This window comes from Osmerus eperlanus, chromosome 15, assembly GCF_963692335.1.
Source record: "Osmerus eperlanus chromosome 15, fOsmEpe2.1, whole genome shotgun sequence".
Lineage (NCBI taxonomy): Eukaryota > Metazoa > Chordata > Actinopteri > Osmeriformes > Osmeridae > Osmerus > Osmerus eperlanus.
Genome location: NC_085032.1, coordinates 3568929 through 3587774, shown reverse-complemented (window position 1 = coordinate 3587774; position 18846 = coordinate 3568929). Strand labels below are relative to the sequence as shown.

At 43.0% G+C, this 18846-nt stretch overlaps 1 protein-coding gene across 3 annotated transcripts in view; it reads left to right on the top strand.

Moving 5' to 3' along the window:
• Positions 1–18782, top strand: part of LOC134034617 (guanine nucleotide-binding protein G(olf) subunit alpha-like) — a 43164-nt gene extending 24382 nt beyond the window's left edge. For 2 of the 3 annotated variants that reach the window (XM_062479059.1, XM_062479060.1), the window contains exons 5-12: positions 7555–7652; positions 15809–15863; positions 16012–16085; positions 16667–16725; positions 16831–16951; positions 17078–17208; positions 17449–17516; positions 17635–18782. In XM_062479059.1, the coding sequence (XP_062335043.1) occupies positions 7555–7652; positions 15809–15863; positions 16012–16085; positions 16667–16725; positions 16831–16951; positions 17078–17208; positions 17449–17516; positions 17635–17781 (753 nt within the window). In that variant the 3' untranslated portion in view covers positions 17782–18782. The remainder of the gene's footprint in view (positions 1–7554; positions 7653–15808; positions 15864–16011; positions 16086–16666; positions 16726–16830; positions 16952–17077; positions 17209–17448; positions 17517–17634) is intronic. The other variant, XR_009932250.1, reaches the window with a different exon arrangement.
• Positions 18783–18846: the final 64 nt, after the last annotated feature.

Here is an 18846-nt window from a genome sequence, read left to right as displayed (position 1 = left end):
ACACACATAATCTACACACAGCCCCTGCACACACAACCTCTACACACATCATCTACACACAAAGTATCTACACACACATCATCAACACACACAGCTCCTACACACAGCCTCAATACACACATCCCCTATGCACACAACCTCTACACACAGCCCCTACACATAACATCTACATAAACAGCATCTACACACAGCCCCTACACATAACATCTACATAAACAGCATCTACACACAGCCCCTACACATAACATCTACATAAACAGCATCTACACACAGCCCCTACACACATCATATACACACGGCCCCTACATACATCATCTACACACACAGCCCCTACACACAGCATCTACATACATCATCTACACACACAGGCCCTACACACATCATCTACACACAGCCCCTACACACAAAACCTCTATACACACAGCATCTACACACAGTCCCTACACACATAATCTACACACAGCCCCTGCACACACAACCTCTACACACACAGCATCTACACACAGCCCCTACACACATAATCTACACACAGCCCCTGCACACACAACCTCTACACACATCATCTACACACAAAGTATCTACACACACATCATCAACACACACAGCTCCTACACACAGCCTCAATACACACATCCCCTATGCACACAACCTCTACACACAGCCCCTACACATAACATCTACATAAACAGCATCTACACACAGCCCCTACACATAACATCTACATAAACAGCATCTACACACAGCCCCTACACATAACATCTACATAAACAGCATCTACACACAGCCCCTACACACATCATATACACACGGCCCCTACATACATCATCTACACACACAGCCCCTACACACAGCATCTACATACATCATCTACACACACAGGCCCTACACACATCATCTACACACAGCCCCTACACACAAAACCTCTATACACACAGCATCTACACACAGTCCCTACACACATAATCTACACACAGCCCCTGCACACACAACCTCTACACACACAGCATCTACACACAGCCCCTACACACATAATCTACACACAGCCCCTGCACACACAACCTCTACACACATCATCTACACACAAAGTATCTACACACACATCATCAACACACACAGCCCCTAAACACACAACCTCTACACACAGCCTTTATACACAGTCCATACACATACATCCGCCTTACACTCTAGTGTTGCTCTCTGACTCTGTAATGTTGCTCTATCTCTCTGTAGTGTCATTGTCTCTCTCTGTAGTGTTGTTCTGTCTCTCTGTAGTGTTGTTCTGTCTCTCTGTAGTGTTGTTCTGTCTCTCTGTAGTGTTGTTCTGTCTATCTCCGTAGTGCTCTAGCTTTCTATATTGTTACTCTGTCTCTCTATGGTGTTCTATCTATCTCTGTGCTGTTACTATATCTTTATCGTGTTGCTTTGTCTCTGTGGTGTTGCTCTGTCTCTTTGTAACATTGTTCTCTCTCTGTTTTGGAGCTTTCATATTGATCATGTACAGTATCAAAGGATGGTTATTATATAGTATATGTTATATTGTTGATGCCATGCAGTATATTTTGAAGATTACATAGTATATTGTGACATATTGTGGTGATTAGGCATGATATTGTGATTATTAGGTGTGTTGTTTGACCTCACTAGGGGCCTCATTACCGGATCCACAGGCACTCTCTAAAGACACTGAAGGAGAAAACAAGTACCTCTAAGAACTCCCTCATCGTCTCTTGCTCACTCAGGAGGAGGGGAGGATGGAAGGAAGGGGAGGGGGGGTTGGAAGAGATGACAGAAAGAAGGGCGAATGGATGGATGGATGGAAGATTGGGAAAATTGATAGACTGGTGGGGGGACAGGAGGAAGGGAGCAGGGAAGGATGGGAGGAAGGAAGGATGGTAGGAGGGGAGAATGGGAGGAAAGGTTCCCGCTACAGAGACCATGAAACACTTTTGTCATTTATTTATATTAACCAGGAAGTAAATTCATTGGACCAATACTAGGAATATATGAATACATTGTACATTTACACATTTAGCAGACGCTTTTATCCAAAGTGACTTCCAAGAGAGAGCTTTACAAAAGAGCATAGGTCACTGATCATAACAACGAGATAGCCCCAAACATTGCGAGCAGCCAAAACATAAAGCATACATTGTGAAAAACCAAATAAGTGCCAAAGGGAAGAACCAAAAGAGCAGCCAGTTAAACAAGTTACAATTAAACAACATGAAACTCAAAAAATGCAAGAGTGTACCTGTAGAAAAACAATCAACAGTCAAATATTTCACAGTGAGTACAAGAATTTAACAACCGTTACAACTAACCAACAAGAGCAACAAGTCTCTCAATAAGAGTCACTGTGATCCTGGAGGAAACTAACATCAGGTCCAGCCAAGCATTCCTAAGTGCTGTTGTACTCCCGGAACAAGTGCGTCTTGAGCCTTTTCTTGAAGGTGGGGAGACAGTCAGTGTCCCTGATGGAGGTGGGGAGTTGATTCCACCATTGGGGGGCCAGACAGGAGAAGAGCTTGTGTTGGGAGCGGGCGCTCTTGAGCGATGGGACCACCAGAAGGGTTCGGAAGGTCAGTACCAGAGTCTTAAATCTGATACGGGCCGTGATGGGAAGCTAGTGGAGGGAGATGAGGAGCAGGGTAACATGGGAGCGTCTGGGTAGATTGAAGACCAGACGGGCCGCTGCGTTCTGAATCCTCTGGAGAGGGCGGGTTGCGCATTCTGGGAGACCGGCGAGCAGCGAGTTGCAGTAGTCCAACTTTGAGAGGACAAGTGCTTGGACTAGCAGCTGGGTGGAGTGCTCAGACAGGTATCTCCTGATCTTCCGGATGTTGTAGAGGGTGAATCTACACGACCGGGAGACCTCAGCAATGTGGGCTGTGAGGGAGAGCTCGTCATGCATGGTCACCCCGAGGTTCCGGGCAGAGGATGAAGGGGTCACCGTCGCCGATCCCAGGGTGATTGAGAGATCGTGGGAGATGGAGGGGTTTGGCCGGGATGATGAGGAGTTCTGTTTTGGTGAGGTTCAGCTGCAGGTGGTGCTTGGTCATCCAGGCGGAGATGTCTGTGAGGCAGGCCTCGATCCTAGCTGAGATCCCCGGATCAGTCGGGGGGAACGACAGGTACAGGTTATCCAAATAACAAAGAAGTGTACAACACTCACGTTACAGCATGTGTATTCACACACATACTTGATGCAATCTACCTTTCCATTAGCGACAGTATCTCAGCTGTTAGCTGCAGAGCTAATGTTACAGCCACATTCTAAGGGTAGCAAGCTAGGTAACCATATACAGTAAAGCTACAAAATGATATAGCGTTAGTTAACTTACTTACATTTAGTCATTTAGCAGACGCTCTTATCCAGAGCGACTTACATTAAGTACAGGGACATTCCCCCCGAGGCAAGTAGGGTGAAGTGCCTTGCCCAAGGACACAACGTTGTGTTGCACGGCCGGGAGTTGAACCGGCAACCTTCTGATTACTAGCCCGATTCCCTAACCGCTCAGCCATCTGACCCCCATGATATGCATACTTGTCCGAGGTTAGTAGCTGGACGAAGGAGAGTTAGTACTGATCCAGAATTAAATTTCAGCAAGGCCAGTTTTGTATTAGCTCAAGTTGAGGAAACAGTTGTGGCTGAAGTGTTTGGCGCAGACATACAAAACAAATGCGCCTACAACAGAAGTTGTGTAGGCGCATTTCCAGAGAAAATAAAATTAAGATACTGGGTCTTCAGAGGCTTGGATGAAGGAATTGTAAAAAGATTTTTGTTTTCCTTTGTACATCCAAACTGAGCAAATGTAATGCTTCGTTCGTTTGCAAGCCATGATGTCTCTCGAGGATAAAAACACTTGCACGGTCGTAGCTCAGTTTCTTATGGGCGGGCCAGATTCTCTGGGCGGGCAAAGCAGAGAGAGGGGAGGTAACCTTCCTCCTTGTGACGTAACAAAGAGGAGATTTTCAAACAGAGCAATTGAGCTTTCATTTTCTGAAAGGCGGAGAAGAACACCCAGGGCTTGGTCTACACCGATCGAAAATTCTAGCCACTGGGGGACCAAAGGCAGGCTATGGGAACTCATATTAATGTTAAATAACCTCCTAAAGTGAAGTTTTCATGTCATGTCACCTTTAATAAAGCCAAAGATAAGGACGAAGCGACGTGTAATATATGTTCGAAGATAATTTATTGTAAGGAACACTTTTTCAATGAATAAGCACCAACGTTGTGCATCAGCTAAAGGTAAAATGCAGTACATTTGACTGTCTTCGAGAAGCAACGGTGCCAACTCCAGCTGCCGTTGCAGGACAATCCTCCTCCACCCAAGGAATGCATGGTGAGCGCAGTCAGCGCACCCCAACTTCAAAGCAAGTATCGTTGACAATAATAAGCCTAAAAAATAAGAGCCAGGGCTCTACAGTGCAACTATTTCACTCGCATATGCCCCTAAAATTTGATGCGTGCGCGAACCTGAAAAAAATTTCGTGAGCACAATCAGTGTGTGAGTAAAGACTAGCCTCCCCCGCCCCGCTGCTGATCATTCAAAACATAATCACCGGGAGCATGGCTCTGTGGGCTGCTTAAGCATCTTGTTAAACAATAACAGGGATGAGATAAGGAAGGGTTGGGTTAGTTGGTCATTTAGCTATATCAGGTGCCTTTTGTTGAAACGTGTTAAACTTTTCATAACGTCTTGAACAATGACGGCTTGTCAATGTCACTTTTTGTCAACCAACCAATCACAGTCATTTATACTAGTGACTCATCCAGGTTGTGGATAGTACATCTGTAGTGGACAATTGTAGATTTAGCCAGAGCCAGGATCCATTGTCCCAATATGTGCTCCTTTTATCCAGCCTCCTCCTGACAGCAACACGTTCCCCTTGTTCTATTTTACATCTGTTTTACTTAAGTTATTGTTATAAATGTTGTTCAGTAATCTTGTTTACATAAAGTGTGGCGTGGGTTGTGTGGGTGCTGCTATATGTTTAACATTTGCCAAATTCATTTCATTCATTTAGATGGTGGCTAGCTCAAGCTCACCACAGAAAAGTATCGATAGTGTTATCGATAAAGACTTGGATCGTTAAGCAGTCTCAAATGGTATCGATATCGATAAAAAATTAACGATCCCCATCCCTAGGTGGATGTGTAATATGTGGGGAAAGAAGCAAACCTGTCCCACCACCTCGCCCGGTTGAGCGGGGTGAGGGAGAGAACGAGTGGTTGACGGAGAGAGCAGCTGGAGATGTAGTGTTCTCTGGGCGGATCCATGTCTCTGTCAGTGCAAGGGCGTGAAGAGAAGCATGGGATGCAAACGCCGGGATGAAGTCTGCCTTGTTCACAGCAGACTGGCAGTTCCAGAGCCCTATAGAAAGAGAGAGGGCAGGTGAAGAAGATCTGGATAGGTAGCTAAGATTAGAAGTGGACCGTATATACTTTGTGACATATCTACGTCTACGAGTGTTGTAATGAACGGAAATGCTGAAGAAACACATGCTAGCTATGAATATGTTCTAGGTAGAATAGAATACAGATAGGGTGATACTTATCAGAAGAGGTGATCCGGCCTCGTTGGACTCCCGCAGGTAGACTCCCTGTCTTTGTTCGACCGAGTCTTTGTGCACCGAGGCTGCCAGCCGAGGCTGCCACTGCGGTGCTAGCCACCTTAAATATGCTAAAGGCGCAGCTGACAATGGCCCTAATTGTGTAAACAAAGCCAGGGTCTCACTTGGTGGCGGGTACCCTGAAACTCGACCTCTAGCTAGCTACCTATTGACCAATTTAGCTGCTATACCCTTACCCTCTGTCCTTGAGACAAAGTTTTACAAGCCTCGGCTGGCAGCCTCGGTGCACAAAGACTCGGTCGAACAAAGACAGGGAGTCTACCTGCGGGAGTCCACCGAGGATGGCCAACGAGGATGGCCAACGAGGCCGGATCACCTCTTCTGATAAGTATCACCCTATCTGTATTCTATTCTACCTAGAACATATTCATAGCTAGCATGTGTTTCTTCAGCATTCCCGTTCATTACAACACTCGTAGACGTAGATATGTCACAAAGTATATACGGTCCACTTCTAATCTTAGCTACCTATCCAGATCTTCTTCACCTGCCCTCTCTCTTTCTATAGGGCCATTTGCCTACCTGCAGCCTCGGCTGCCAGCCTCGGCTGCCAGCCGAGGCTAAGATGGCACTAGCTAGCTACTAGGGATGACACAATTTTGAATATAATATTCAACAGTTTGATACGACATCCACCGTTCAATGCTGGCTTGTGATTTGCGTTTTTTTGGGGCTATGCATTAAAAAAAATTCCAACAATGTTGCCAAAATAATCTCACCAGAAGATTTCCAAAGTAGCAGAAAGTCACTAAATCAAGCGACAATGCCGCAATATTCTCAACACTGTAGTCTACGTGCTGGGATTTTTTTGCTTTGCTAAAATAAAGAATATTGCAATAAAAAAATCATATTTTGTCTCCTTAACCTTTCACTGTTCCTGTCGCCTAAGCATAGAATAACAAAAAACACCGAGGTGCCAAAACATCAGAACCGAACAGAACCAAAAACTTAGGTTAAAAAACAGAGGTATGTATTGAACCGTGGGCTAACAATTTTGTTAAATCCCTACTAGCTACAAAGTTTTTTTCTTTGCATTTGTCTTGTCAATGCCCTACATGGCGGCAGACTCGGTTCCAGAACTAAACGGATGGGCGGGCATTTGGTTTCCACAAGGAGACATTCAGTTACATACCGAATTAATCAAAATAACAGCAGGCTTAACGTTCCATATTCTGCAGGGGAAAAGCCAAAGAGCCAATGCCAGTAATACAATTAAATATAGAACATAACACAACCAGCCCAACAGAATACAAAACACTAAAAGCTATACAGGTAACCAAGTGCAACTTTGCATAAAAAAAAGATGTCTCATAACGCAACATGGTAGCCTACAGCTCAGCACAACCTATATCCTGAGACTACAACAAGCAGTTGCATTCAGCGCAACATTTCCATGACCTTTAGGCTTAGAAATGTATATAGGCTATAGCTAATTATATAATAAGTCTGGCACTTACTTAAAACATGGTACCGTCAATTCTGAATTCCAAAAACCTGTTCACATTGTTATTATTATGGGTATTGTGTGTAGAAGTTTGAGGGGAAAAAATGAATTTAAGAAATTTTGGAAATATGGCTGTAACACAACAACATGTAGCAAACGTGAAGCGCTGTGAATACTTTAACGATGCACTGTAGTTTGTGCATTCTTTTGCATGTTTTTTTCTCTACCTCAAAATCGTATCATGAACCCAGTATCGTGAATTGTATCAAATTGTGACTTGACAGTATCATTACACCAATTAACAATATGCTAGAATTGTTTTTATTACTGGAACAATTAGTTCATATGTATTTACTTTTAAGAACAGGGCTTTGTCAAAAGGAACAGTCTATGAATCCCTGTCACAGTGAGTGTGTCCCTCTCCTCGTCAGTCTCCCTGCTCAACAGTCTTTCTTTATGCGTCTCTGGACCAGGAGTTCTTTCAACATGCCAAGCAGTTGTGGGAGGACGAGGGGGTGAAGGCTTGCTTCGAACGCTCCAATGAATACCAGCTCATTGATTGTGCACAGTTGTGAGTATACATCATCTTATCTTAGTCCCTCTCTATATCCCTTCTCTCACCTAACTCAATGTCTGCTCTGTCTGTTTTTTCAAACCTTGTCTCTCTGTCTGCCTACCTCTCTGTCTGTCTACCTGCCTCTGTATGCATGCCTTTATGTTTGTCTACCTGCCTCTCTGTCAGTCTGCCTTCCTCTGTCTGCCTCTCTGTCTGGCTGCCTGCTCTTTGGCTGCCTGCCTGTCTCTGTCTGCTTGTCTGCCTTTCTGTATGCCTCTCTGTCTTCCTTTGCTTTTCTGATGTCTGTATCTCACGGGTCCCATTACAGTTCTGCAGGCATTGACCCACAATCATAGGTTGTGTTTATAGTGCAGAACACAACTTATCCCTTACACACACACACTCACCCGTCTCATGCACTCTCACCATAACAGCTTTGTTATTTCTCAGGTGACATTCATATCCTGTTTTCACCATGCAGCCAGCTTCTAACCCAAACCTAACCCAACCCTAACCAGAGCCTAACCCCAAAATAACCCAACACTAACGTGACCCTAACCCAAACTTAACCCAACACTAACCCAGCACTAACCTGACCCTAACCCAACTTTAACTCAAGTCTAACCCAAACCTAACCCAACATGAACCTCATCCCAACCCAGCACTAACCCAACTCTCACAATCATCTTTCCCAGTTGAGTTTCTATGTGTTGTGTTACAGAACCTCAGGGTACAAGCTAATTGGTCCATTAGGCTTTAGATAACCATCCAGAGAGGTTTGTTAGAATCCTCACAGGTACTCTTACTGGTAGTAAACAGTGTATGTGTGTGTGGCCGTGAGGCTTGGACAGTCTGTCCTGCTCTTATCTGTGGAGAGTGGTAGCAGTGTTGTGTCACATCATTGAGTCACATGACGTGTGGCGTCATCTCAGTTCTTTCTCCCTCAGGAAGTTACTTATTATACATGGATCATACAGACTAGGGAGTGTGTTCTCTGTGTGTGTGTGTGTGTGCATTTACGTGTGTGTGTGTGTGTGTAAGTATGTGCATCTATGTGTGTGTAAGTGTGTGTGCTCAATGCCATGACGCACAATAGTGTCACTGTAACCATGTCAAAGTGTAGATTGGCTATCTGGTTTCCAATGACAATATCTCTGCCCTCTGTGTACAGATACATAGGGGTCTCCCTTAAGGAAACAAGTCTATCAGTGGCTACCACAATGCTGTATGCTACCACAGTGCTGCATGCTAACAGTGCTTCCTGCTAATACAGTGCTTAATGTTACCACAGTGCTGTGCACAATGATGTATGCTAACACAGTATTGTATGCTACCGTAGTGCTTTAGGCTAACACAGTGCTTTATGCTAAAACAGTGCTTTATGCTAAAACAGTGGTGTTTACAGGAAGGACAGATTATCTAGTACTGATGATTGCTAACCCTCATTCCTGTGACATAAATAATCATTGTAATGGCTGTTTAGCTCCTACAATAATAATGTATTTGTTTAGTATCTGCTTTTATCCCACATGATGTATACCATTATGGATTTGTACTTTTGATCTACAGTGTTACGAATGTGTATGCATGTTTTATGTATATGTTTCTGTGTATGTCACCTGGCGTGTGTGTACAGTATGCCTATCTGTCGGGTGTGTGTATGTTCTGAAACTGAAGACACTAGTGTGCTGAGGCAGCAGCTCTTGTCTGGCTCTGACGGGAACTATCTTATGTAAGCACTAAACAGGAAGAGAGGGACACTAACTATGGGTTAGGGTAACTATGCTAGTGCTGCACTCTGTCTCCCTCAGCTGGAGACACTACCTGCTACACTGCACTATACACTCTGCACTATACACTCTACACTATTACAATATACACTCACTATTACAATATACACTACACTATTACAATATACACTCTACACTATTACAATATACACTACACTATTACAATATACTATCTACACTATTACAATATACACTTTACACTATTACAATATACTATCTACACTCTACACGCCATTCCCAACCTTTTCCACTTTGCGGCCCACTTGCATTAACTCAAATACTTTTGCAGGCCCCCAACACATCCATTCACTTAACCCTCGTGCTGCCTTCGGGTCACATGACCCAAAGGTTCATAACGAACCATCGTTGTGTTTACCCAATTTTACCCAATACAAAAACAAATTAAAATAATTTTATTTTAACCTTTGCAATGTGGGGGGTCTGAGACAGCCCAACGGTTAAAAGAAAATGCTTCACTTTGTCTTTGTATGCGGTAAATCTGTCGCAATACGACGGTGGGTCACAATGACTGATGGGTCAGAATGACCCGAAGATAACACAAGGGTTAATTTGCACTCCTCACACATTTAACAACACCACTGGAACAAACAGTTCGCTTTCACAGCAAAATGTATCTGAGCGATCAAAGAAGACAAAGTGTCCATCAGCAACACAGTAAGCACACATTGTCAAGAGAGGTAACCTGTGTAACTACAACCATTCCTATAGTTCCATATAACATAACATTAAATAGCAAACTGCTACATTGAAGTGGGCTTATGCAAAACTCAAGTTAATGCGGGAATGTCAGTTGGGCTACCGTCAACATGCCAAGCATAACTATTGGCACTTCGGTCATGATGAATTAAAGGCTACATGTAATTTTGATTAAATGTAAAAAATTTCTAATTTCAATCCCCAATGGGGAAATTAAGGTGTCTTCGCAGCCACATTAAGCATAGTCACAATACAGTACAACACATTAAAATAATAAATAACAAATTATAATCATTTACCAACAGTGTATATATATATTTATTTATTTTAATTCATTGGTTTGGCAGCCCACAGGTTGGGGGTCACTGCTCTACACAATACACCATACAGTGCATCCGGAAAGTATTTACAGCGCTTGACTGTTACAGCTGTATTCCAAAATTGATCAAATACATTTGTTTCCTCAAAATTCTACATACAATACCACAAGCCCTTTTACATTTATGCTTCAATTATTTTTTATTTATATCAAAAATTCAAAACAAAAAATTACATGTTAATAATTATTCACAGCCTTTGCCATGACTGTAGACCTCCAAGACAGGATTGTTTGGAGGCACAGATCTGGGGAACGGTACAGAAAAATGTCTGCCGCATTGAAGGTCCCAATGAGCACGTGGCCTCCATCATCCGTAATAGGCCGTAAGGTGAACCCTGTTATCGTTTCAACCCGCTCCATAGTCTGGCATCTACACAATCTTTAGCTCATAAAAAAGAACGAGTCCTGCTAAGCTACCAAAAAAAAAGTTTGTCGCTGAAATTCCAGTCGATTGTCGATGCGTCTATGTTTTATGCAGAACTAGTTTCTTCAGAGCGTAATAGGATTTTGGTGGCACGGTTCGACACGTGATCCTTCTACACCAATAAGGTAGCTGCTTTTTGTCAACATGGATGGATATGGTTGTCAAATAGAGGATGGGACCTTGCACGTTAGTGTTTCCTATGTTTATTTTGCTGTGGCGGCCCGCCACGACTACATTTCTGCCGCCATGGTATCAGAAATAGGGCTGTACAAAATGTTAGGACGTTTATGTGATTGTTAGAGTGCATGTCGGAGAATAGCATGGATACGTGCACACCGCAGTTGAGATTGTGCGTCTTTGAGAAGTCGTATAGCTAACTTGTCAGTTAATTTAAACCTGTTATTGTATTAGTCTATATTCTTGCTAATTTAAATTAAGTTAACTGGTGATCTGTATTATTCCCCTGCTAGCTAAATTGCACATGTCTGTTGATTCGATAGTGATTGCTGCCTTTGCTTACGTTTGTATTTTCAGTGCATTACTATGCAGAAGTTTTCATTAATAAATAGTGGGTTTATTGTTATTATTTGCTACAGAATGCTTAGCCTATCAAGCGCAAATGAAGCAGACAGTGTACATGCTTTCGAGTACCTTAATCGATAGGCTACTGACCAACGTCAATTATTAATACGTCAATTAATAATTGGCAGCATTTATGCCATTTAGAACATACTTTATGAGTGGAAGGTCTCTAAGCAGCCTAACCTTATTGCTTTAGGGGAAATAGTACGAAAATATGTGCAATATTACATTAGTTATTAAACTAGGCTATTACATTAACCTGGGGGGGGGGAGAGACAGACTTATGTCGTTGTTGTAACATTCATTCATTCTTCCACAAATGAAAACACTGATCAACCATAAAAACAATCGTAATGAAAAATATGAAATATGATATATAAAACTGTACAAAACAGAATAAGGAATAACAGATTAAGAACACTCAGTCCTCACTGTCAGTGTCAGGACAGTTATCTCCCAGTTCCTCAGTTTCTTTTGTGTTGGCACAATTACAACAACGACATAAGTCTGTGCAACACAGTCCTGCAGAAAAACATGAACATCTGCCTGTCTCACACGCACTTTTGCAGCCGCAGTGTATCACATGCAAAACACTGTCAGGGGCCGAATTTCTGTTACGTGCAAGTTCCCATCCACTATTTGCCAAACATATCCATCCATGTTGACAAAAAGCAGCTTCCTTATTGGTGTAGAACGATCACGTGTCGAACCGTGCCACCAAAATCCTATTACGCTCTGAAGAAACTAGTTCTGCATAAAACATAGACGCAACGATAATCGACTGGAATTTCAGCGACAAACTTTTTTTTGGTAGCTTAGCACGAATCGTTCTTTTTTATGAGCTAAAGATTGTGTAGATGCCAGACTGTGGAGCGGGAATCATTTTCTAAAAGACTTTTCGTGGTTCACCTGGGTCCAGCCTATGAATGGAAGAAGTTTGCAGCCTATAAATGGAAGAAGTTTGGAACCACCAGGACTCTTCCTCGAGTTCCTGGCGCTGAAAAAACTGAGCGATCGGGGGGGAAGGGCCTAAGTCAGGGGGGTGACCAAAAACCTGATGGTCACTCTGACAGAGCTCCAGCGTTGCTCTGTGAAGAGAGGAGAACCTTCCAGAAGGACAACCATCTCTGCAGCACTCCACCAATCAGGCCTGTATGGTAGAGTGGCCAGACGGAAGCCAATCCTCAGTATAAGGCACACGACAGTCCGTCTGGAGTTTGCCAAAAGGCACCCTGAAGGACTCTCAGACCATGAGAAACAAAATGTTCTGGTCTGATGAAACAAAGATTGAACTCTTTAGCCTGAATGCCAAGCGTCATGTCTGGAGGGAACCAGGCACCGCTCAACACCTGGCCAATACTATTCCTACAGCATCACCTTGGATGCTCCCCATCCAACCTGATGGAGCTTGAGAGGTCCTGCAAAGAAGATGGGAGAAACTGCCCAAAAATAGGTGTGCCAAGCTTGTAGCATCATACTCAAAAAGACTTGAGGCTGTAATGGCTGCCAAAGGTGCTTCAACAAAGTATTATTCAAAGGCTGTGAATACTGTCCTTTTTATTTTATTTTTTTATCTATTAAAAATATAAAACTAACAATTTTCACTTTGACATTAGGGGGTATTGTGTGTAGAATCTCAAGGAAAACATTTTATTTAATCAATTTTGGAATAAGGCTGAAACATAACAAAATGTGGAAAACATTAAGCGCTGTGAATACTTTACAGATGCACTGTACACTATGCCACTATACATCTGCACTATACCCTACCTGCTACATGCAATATACACTGTACCTGCATTATTCACTCTACTTGCACTATACACTATACATTTACTATACACTACCTGCACTATATACTATATACTCTACTTGTACTATACTTTACCTGCACTATATACTATACTCTCTACATACTCTGTATTATACACTATACACTCTAACTGTACTATATAGGCTACTGTACACTCTACCTGTACTACCGTATTTTTCGGAAATTTTAAATTGTTCTTGTGGTGGTGCGGTTTACATTTACATTTACATTTAGTCATTTAGCAGACGCTCTTATCCAGAGCGACTTACAGTAAGTACAGGGACATTCCCCCGAGGCAAGTAGGGTGAAGTGCCTTGCCCAAGGACACAACGTCAGTTGGCATGACCGGGAATCGAACTGGCAACCTTTGGATTACTAGCCCGACTCCCTCACCGCTCAGCCACCTGACTCCTTTTAGGAGTCTGGTGGCTTATAGGTTTATATTTTGAAGCGGCTTATAGCACGTTTTTATAACAAAACAACAGTAGAAACACTTTTTTTGTGAATGCTATTTAACCCGTTAAGGAGTATAGGTGATTTCGAACATTCCAACTGAATATTTTACGATGGACAAAAACTATGCCACAAATGCTTTACTATGGCTTCAAAGTGTATTAATGAGAAGGCTAACAAGTAACACTAGCATGGTAGTAGCATTGCTACGAGTATTATGCTAGCTAACTTAGACCAGAAAGTTAACTAAAGCTATCTAGCTACCGTTTGGGAAAAATAACTTACGCTTTGGGGACCGTCGGAAATATTTAGAACTCACTAAAGGTAAATATTAATTCATTCCCAGGCAATAGAAAACATACATTACGCACTTACTTACTTTTGTTTTCGAAGTGTGTTATACAACGGCATGATGTAAGATCGCCTATACTCGTGTGTTGCTTGGTATCATCGTTCCATATCAAGTGCGGCATATATTCCAGTGCAATTTATACTCAGATTTACAAACACAAAGCTCCCATTCTGGTGGGATGCGGTTTATAGAAAATGCGGCATATTTTCCGAAAAATACGGTATATACTATATACTCTACCTGCACTATATACCTCTACCTGCACTATATACTGTACACTTTACCTGCACTATATACTATACACTCTACCTGTACGATATACTGTACACTCTACCTGTACTATATTCTATACACGCTACCTGTACTATATACTCTACCTGTACAATATACTAAACACTCTACATGTACTATATACTCTTCCTGCACTGCACTGTTCTTCAGTCTTCAACCCCTCAGTCTCAGTTAAAGATCCTGTAAAGTAAATTCCATGTTTTGCTTTTAAGTACATTATATACGTGTGAAATGAGTTCCTGAAAGCATGTGCAAAGCGCTAAAACTTTGTCGCACTGAAATGTCGAGTTAGACCGAAGAACAGTTTCTCTTCCGTTTTCAGATCAGGTTTTAATGGGCGGAGCCAAAAAACTACCTATCTACGTCCTTTCGACCTATCTATGGCAGATAACTGAATGGCTCCTCCTGCTGTACTGTTAATGTAGCTTACATCAGCTAGCTAAATAGCTTCAGGATGTGTCCCAGCACCCGCAACTGCATCTTCCCTGATGCAAGAACTCCAGCTGCGCTGCAACGCAATTTAAGTTCCCTATTGATAATGAAAGGAAAAATAGGTGGATAGATTTTGTGAAGAGCCACGCTCATGGAAAGCTTCGGATAAACTCCAACAGCCGCCTCTGCACTGACCATTTCACGGCGGACAATTTTAACATGGACCAGAGACAGAAGGGGTTCACCAACACACGGCTTCTCTTGCAGCGCGGAGCCGTACTGAGCATCGCCCCCCCGGCCGTTCATCCTCCGGCCGCACCTGGACCATCCACCGCCGCCAGCAGTTCATCACTCAGTTCTGTGTGCTTGTTATAATTATACTAGATAACTTTTCCAGAGGTATCTCTGCTATGAGTTAGTGCAAACCGCTAACTTGATATTAGGCTACTCGGTGTAGAATGATGGTATTTTGGTGAAATGGTAGCTAATGTGCTAGAAGTAGTTGAAGAGCTCACTGTCTGCTGTCTCTGGTGTCAATTTTTACTCCTATGTTACAGCTCAGGTGAACATTTCATTTATATGCATCTGTATGTTTCACTCATTGAACAAATAAATTCTAATTCTATACTGTTTTGTTCGGCTTGACGTAGCGTCCATTATCTGGGTCGTAGGTAGCTTACGTGAGAGAGGTGGCGCCTTCCAGTGAGGGGCGGAGCTTCAGCTCCTTCAGGCGACACGCCCCCCCAGTCTCGAACAGAGAAGACTGCTGATTTTCTTACGATTTCAAAGCCTAATTTAACATATTTGTCTTTTTTTTTTTTTTGAATTTTGATGGGTAGTTAATAACACATTATTCTGTGGTGTGGTGAACTTGAATCTCGTTTTTAATTCCACTTTACAGGATCTTTAATTCCTGTTTTTTGTGATTTGTTTTTCAGCTTTTTGGAGAGAATTGACTCTGTGGGACACAACGACTACACACCTACAGATCAGGTATGACATCACCTTATACAGAACACACACCAGTTGTAGCCAAGCACAGCCATGCTGGCTTCTTTGTGAGAAACTGAAGCCATAAATAGAACGGTATATTTGTTTAGATGTAACTTGACATTTAACCTCTGACCTGCTGTAACCTTAGGACCTTCTGCGGTGTCGAGTCCTAACCTCAGGGATCTTTGAGACCAGATTCCAGGTGGACAAAGTCAACTTCCAGTAAGTTCAGGGAGTCAGGTGGCTGAGCAGTTAGGGAATCGGGCTAGGAATCTGAAGGTTGCCAGTTTGATTCCCGGCCGTGCAAAATGACGTTGTGTCCTTGGGCAAGGCACTTCACCCTACTTGCCTCAGGGGAACTTCCCTGTACTTACTGTAGGTCGCTCTGGATAAGAGCGTCTGCTAAATGTAAATGTTCATCTCCGCAGGGGAGCTTATATGTTCCTTGCACTGTGGATACAAAAAAATATTGTTTCTTGACTACAATTATACACTTCTGATCCTTGATCTTGTGCTGTACTTTCTCTATGCACAATTTGTACATCACTTTGGAAACAAGCATCTGTTAAATGTATCAAATGTAAATGTCCCCTCTCCACCCCCACCATTATTACAGTAACAGTACTCCCCCTGGTGCTCAGACACGGTAAAGATAAATCTCAGGTTTAACTTGAGTGAGAGACTGATGTGTTATAATACTAACCAAGCTGTCTCTCCTTCTCTCTGTCTATTTGTCTTTCACTTATCTATCTCTATGTCTCCTGTTTACCTGTCTGTCTGTCTCCTGTGTGTCTTTCTCCCAGCATGTTTGATGTGGGCGGTCAGAGGGACGAGAGAAGGAAATGGATCCAATGCTTTAATGGTGAGATCTGAGATGGTATGATGATAAAGTTGATGATGAGGATGGTGAAACCAATATAGGGATTATAAAGCAGCCCCATGTGTGTGTGTTTGTGCGTGCTCTTAGATGTGACAGCCATTATCTTTGTGGCTGCGAGCAGCAGTTATAACATGGTGATCAGGGAAGACAACAGCACCAACCGCCTTAGAGAGTCTCTGGACCTTTTTAAGAGCATCTGGAACAACAGGTCAGTCTCCAAACAGTACACATCTATACAAACAGTACACATCTATACATCCACTCAATGTCTAGGCTGTATGCTTATCTTCAACATCTTCTTCTTCCTTTTCTCCAACCTCATCTTCTCCTCCAGATTTCTTCGGACCATCTCAATAATCCTGTTCCTCAACAAGCAGGACATGCTGGCCGACAAGATTCTGGCTGGCAAGTCTAAACTAGAGGACTATTTTCCTGAGTACACCAGCTACACTCTACCAGCAGATGGTAAGTTACATTAGCACACCAGCTACCAGGGCTGCGACCTGTTCATTTTGATAGCTGCATTCTTTGCCACTTTGATGAGGACTTAGAGGGCGGTATATGTCCACATTCAGTCAGTCGGACAAACTGCAGTAGTGAGTTACCTCTCGTCTGTTGGTGAGGAGTTGTCACATGCCGCACACTGGTCATGAGTGGATTTCATGGTCCTGTGTCTTGGTTATAGTTCTGATCCCTTGTCCCTAGCTGTTCCTGATGCAGGAGAGGACCCCAAAGTGACCCGAGCCAAGTTCTTTATCAGAGATGAGTTCCTGGTATGACCTTCCTGCAACCTACATTCAGCTACAGTCACTAAATCACTTTACACAGGACAATCTTTTTATTCTAAACTGAGTGTATCTGCCTGCCTTTGTGTGTGTTTCTCTCCTACAGAGGATTAGCACAGCCAGTGGTGATGGGAAGCATTACTGTTACCCCCACTTCACCTGCGCTGTGGACACAGAAAACATCCGCCGGGTCTTCAATGATTGTCGGGACATTATCCAGAGAATGCACCTCCGCCAATATGAACTTTTGTGATCGGTGCAGCCTGATTGGAGCCCAGCCAGTCCCTGCACTCCAACCCGTACCCACAGCCCCTAGAAGAAGCAGACTACTACTAAGAGAGACCATGCTGACATTGTTGATGTTGATTTATTTATGGCTGTGATGTTTCCCCAGTGCCTCTCTGTTCTTCTACTTCATCTGCTCTCTCCTTCCTCTTCCTTCTCCTGTTGCTTGCTGCTGTTCCTCTGGTGGCTCAGCACCAGCACGCTCAGTTGGTGTGTGTGAGTTGTGATTGTGTGTGTGTGTGTGTGTGTGAGAGTTGTGATTGCGTGTGTGTGCTGTGATTGAGTGTGTGAGGCATGATTGTGGGTGTGTGTGCTGTGAGTTTGATGTGTCTGTGACAGTTCTCTGGATCAGCATGTGTTGGTTCAAGGGGATTCCAGCACTACAATGCTTGAATGTCTCTCTCTCACTCCTCTCAACTATCCTGTTTCTTCTCCTCTTTCCCCCTTTGTGTGTGCGTGTGTGAGAGAGAGAGTGTGTGTGAGAATTTTTTTGGTTTGGGTGGGTGATGGTTAAGTGACTAGTTGGGGTTAGTGGGTATTACAGTTAGGGCTATTGACTGGTAGGACTAAATAGAAAAGTTAACTTGGGTAGGACAACATACAGATTCATCATTTGGGGATGGTCAAGATAGTGACAGGTTGGTTTGAAGTAGTTAGTAATGTGTTGGTTAAGAGACGTTAGTAACAAATTGGTTGTGTTGTTCTAGCTCTAGAACTTCCAGAATTGTTCAGGCTGCCTGGGTGTTGATGTTAGAAACTGTTGAGGGAGTGGGCGTTGGATGATGGATGGACCCAGAGGATGATGGGAGGGTGTCATGAGCAGCTACGGTTTTACAGCACGCTGGGAAATTAAGTCCTAGCCACAGAACCTCTCTGCCAGTTTATATTGTGATCAGATCTGATGCTCTGGGCTGTAGATTTATATACAAATACACACACACACATATATATATACACACAGTGTATATATATAAATAATATATTTTTGTTTTTGTTTATCTTGCAAACTGATCAAGGTTGATTATCCTGTACA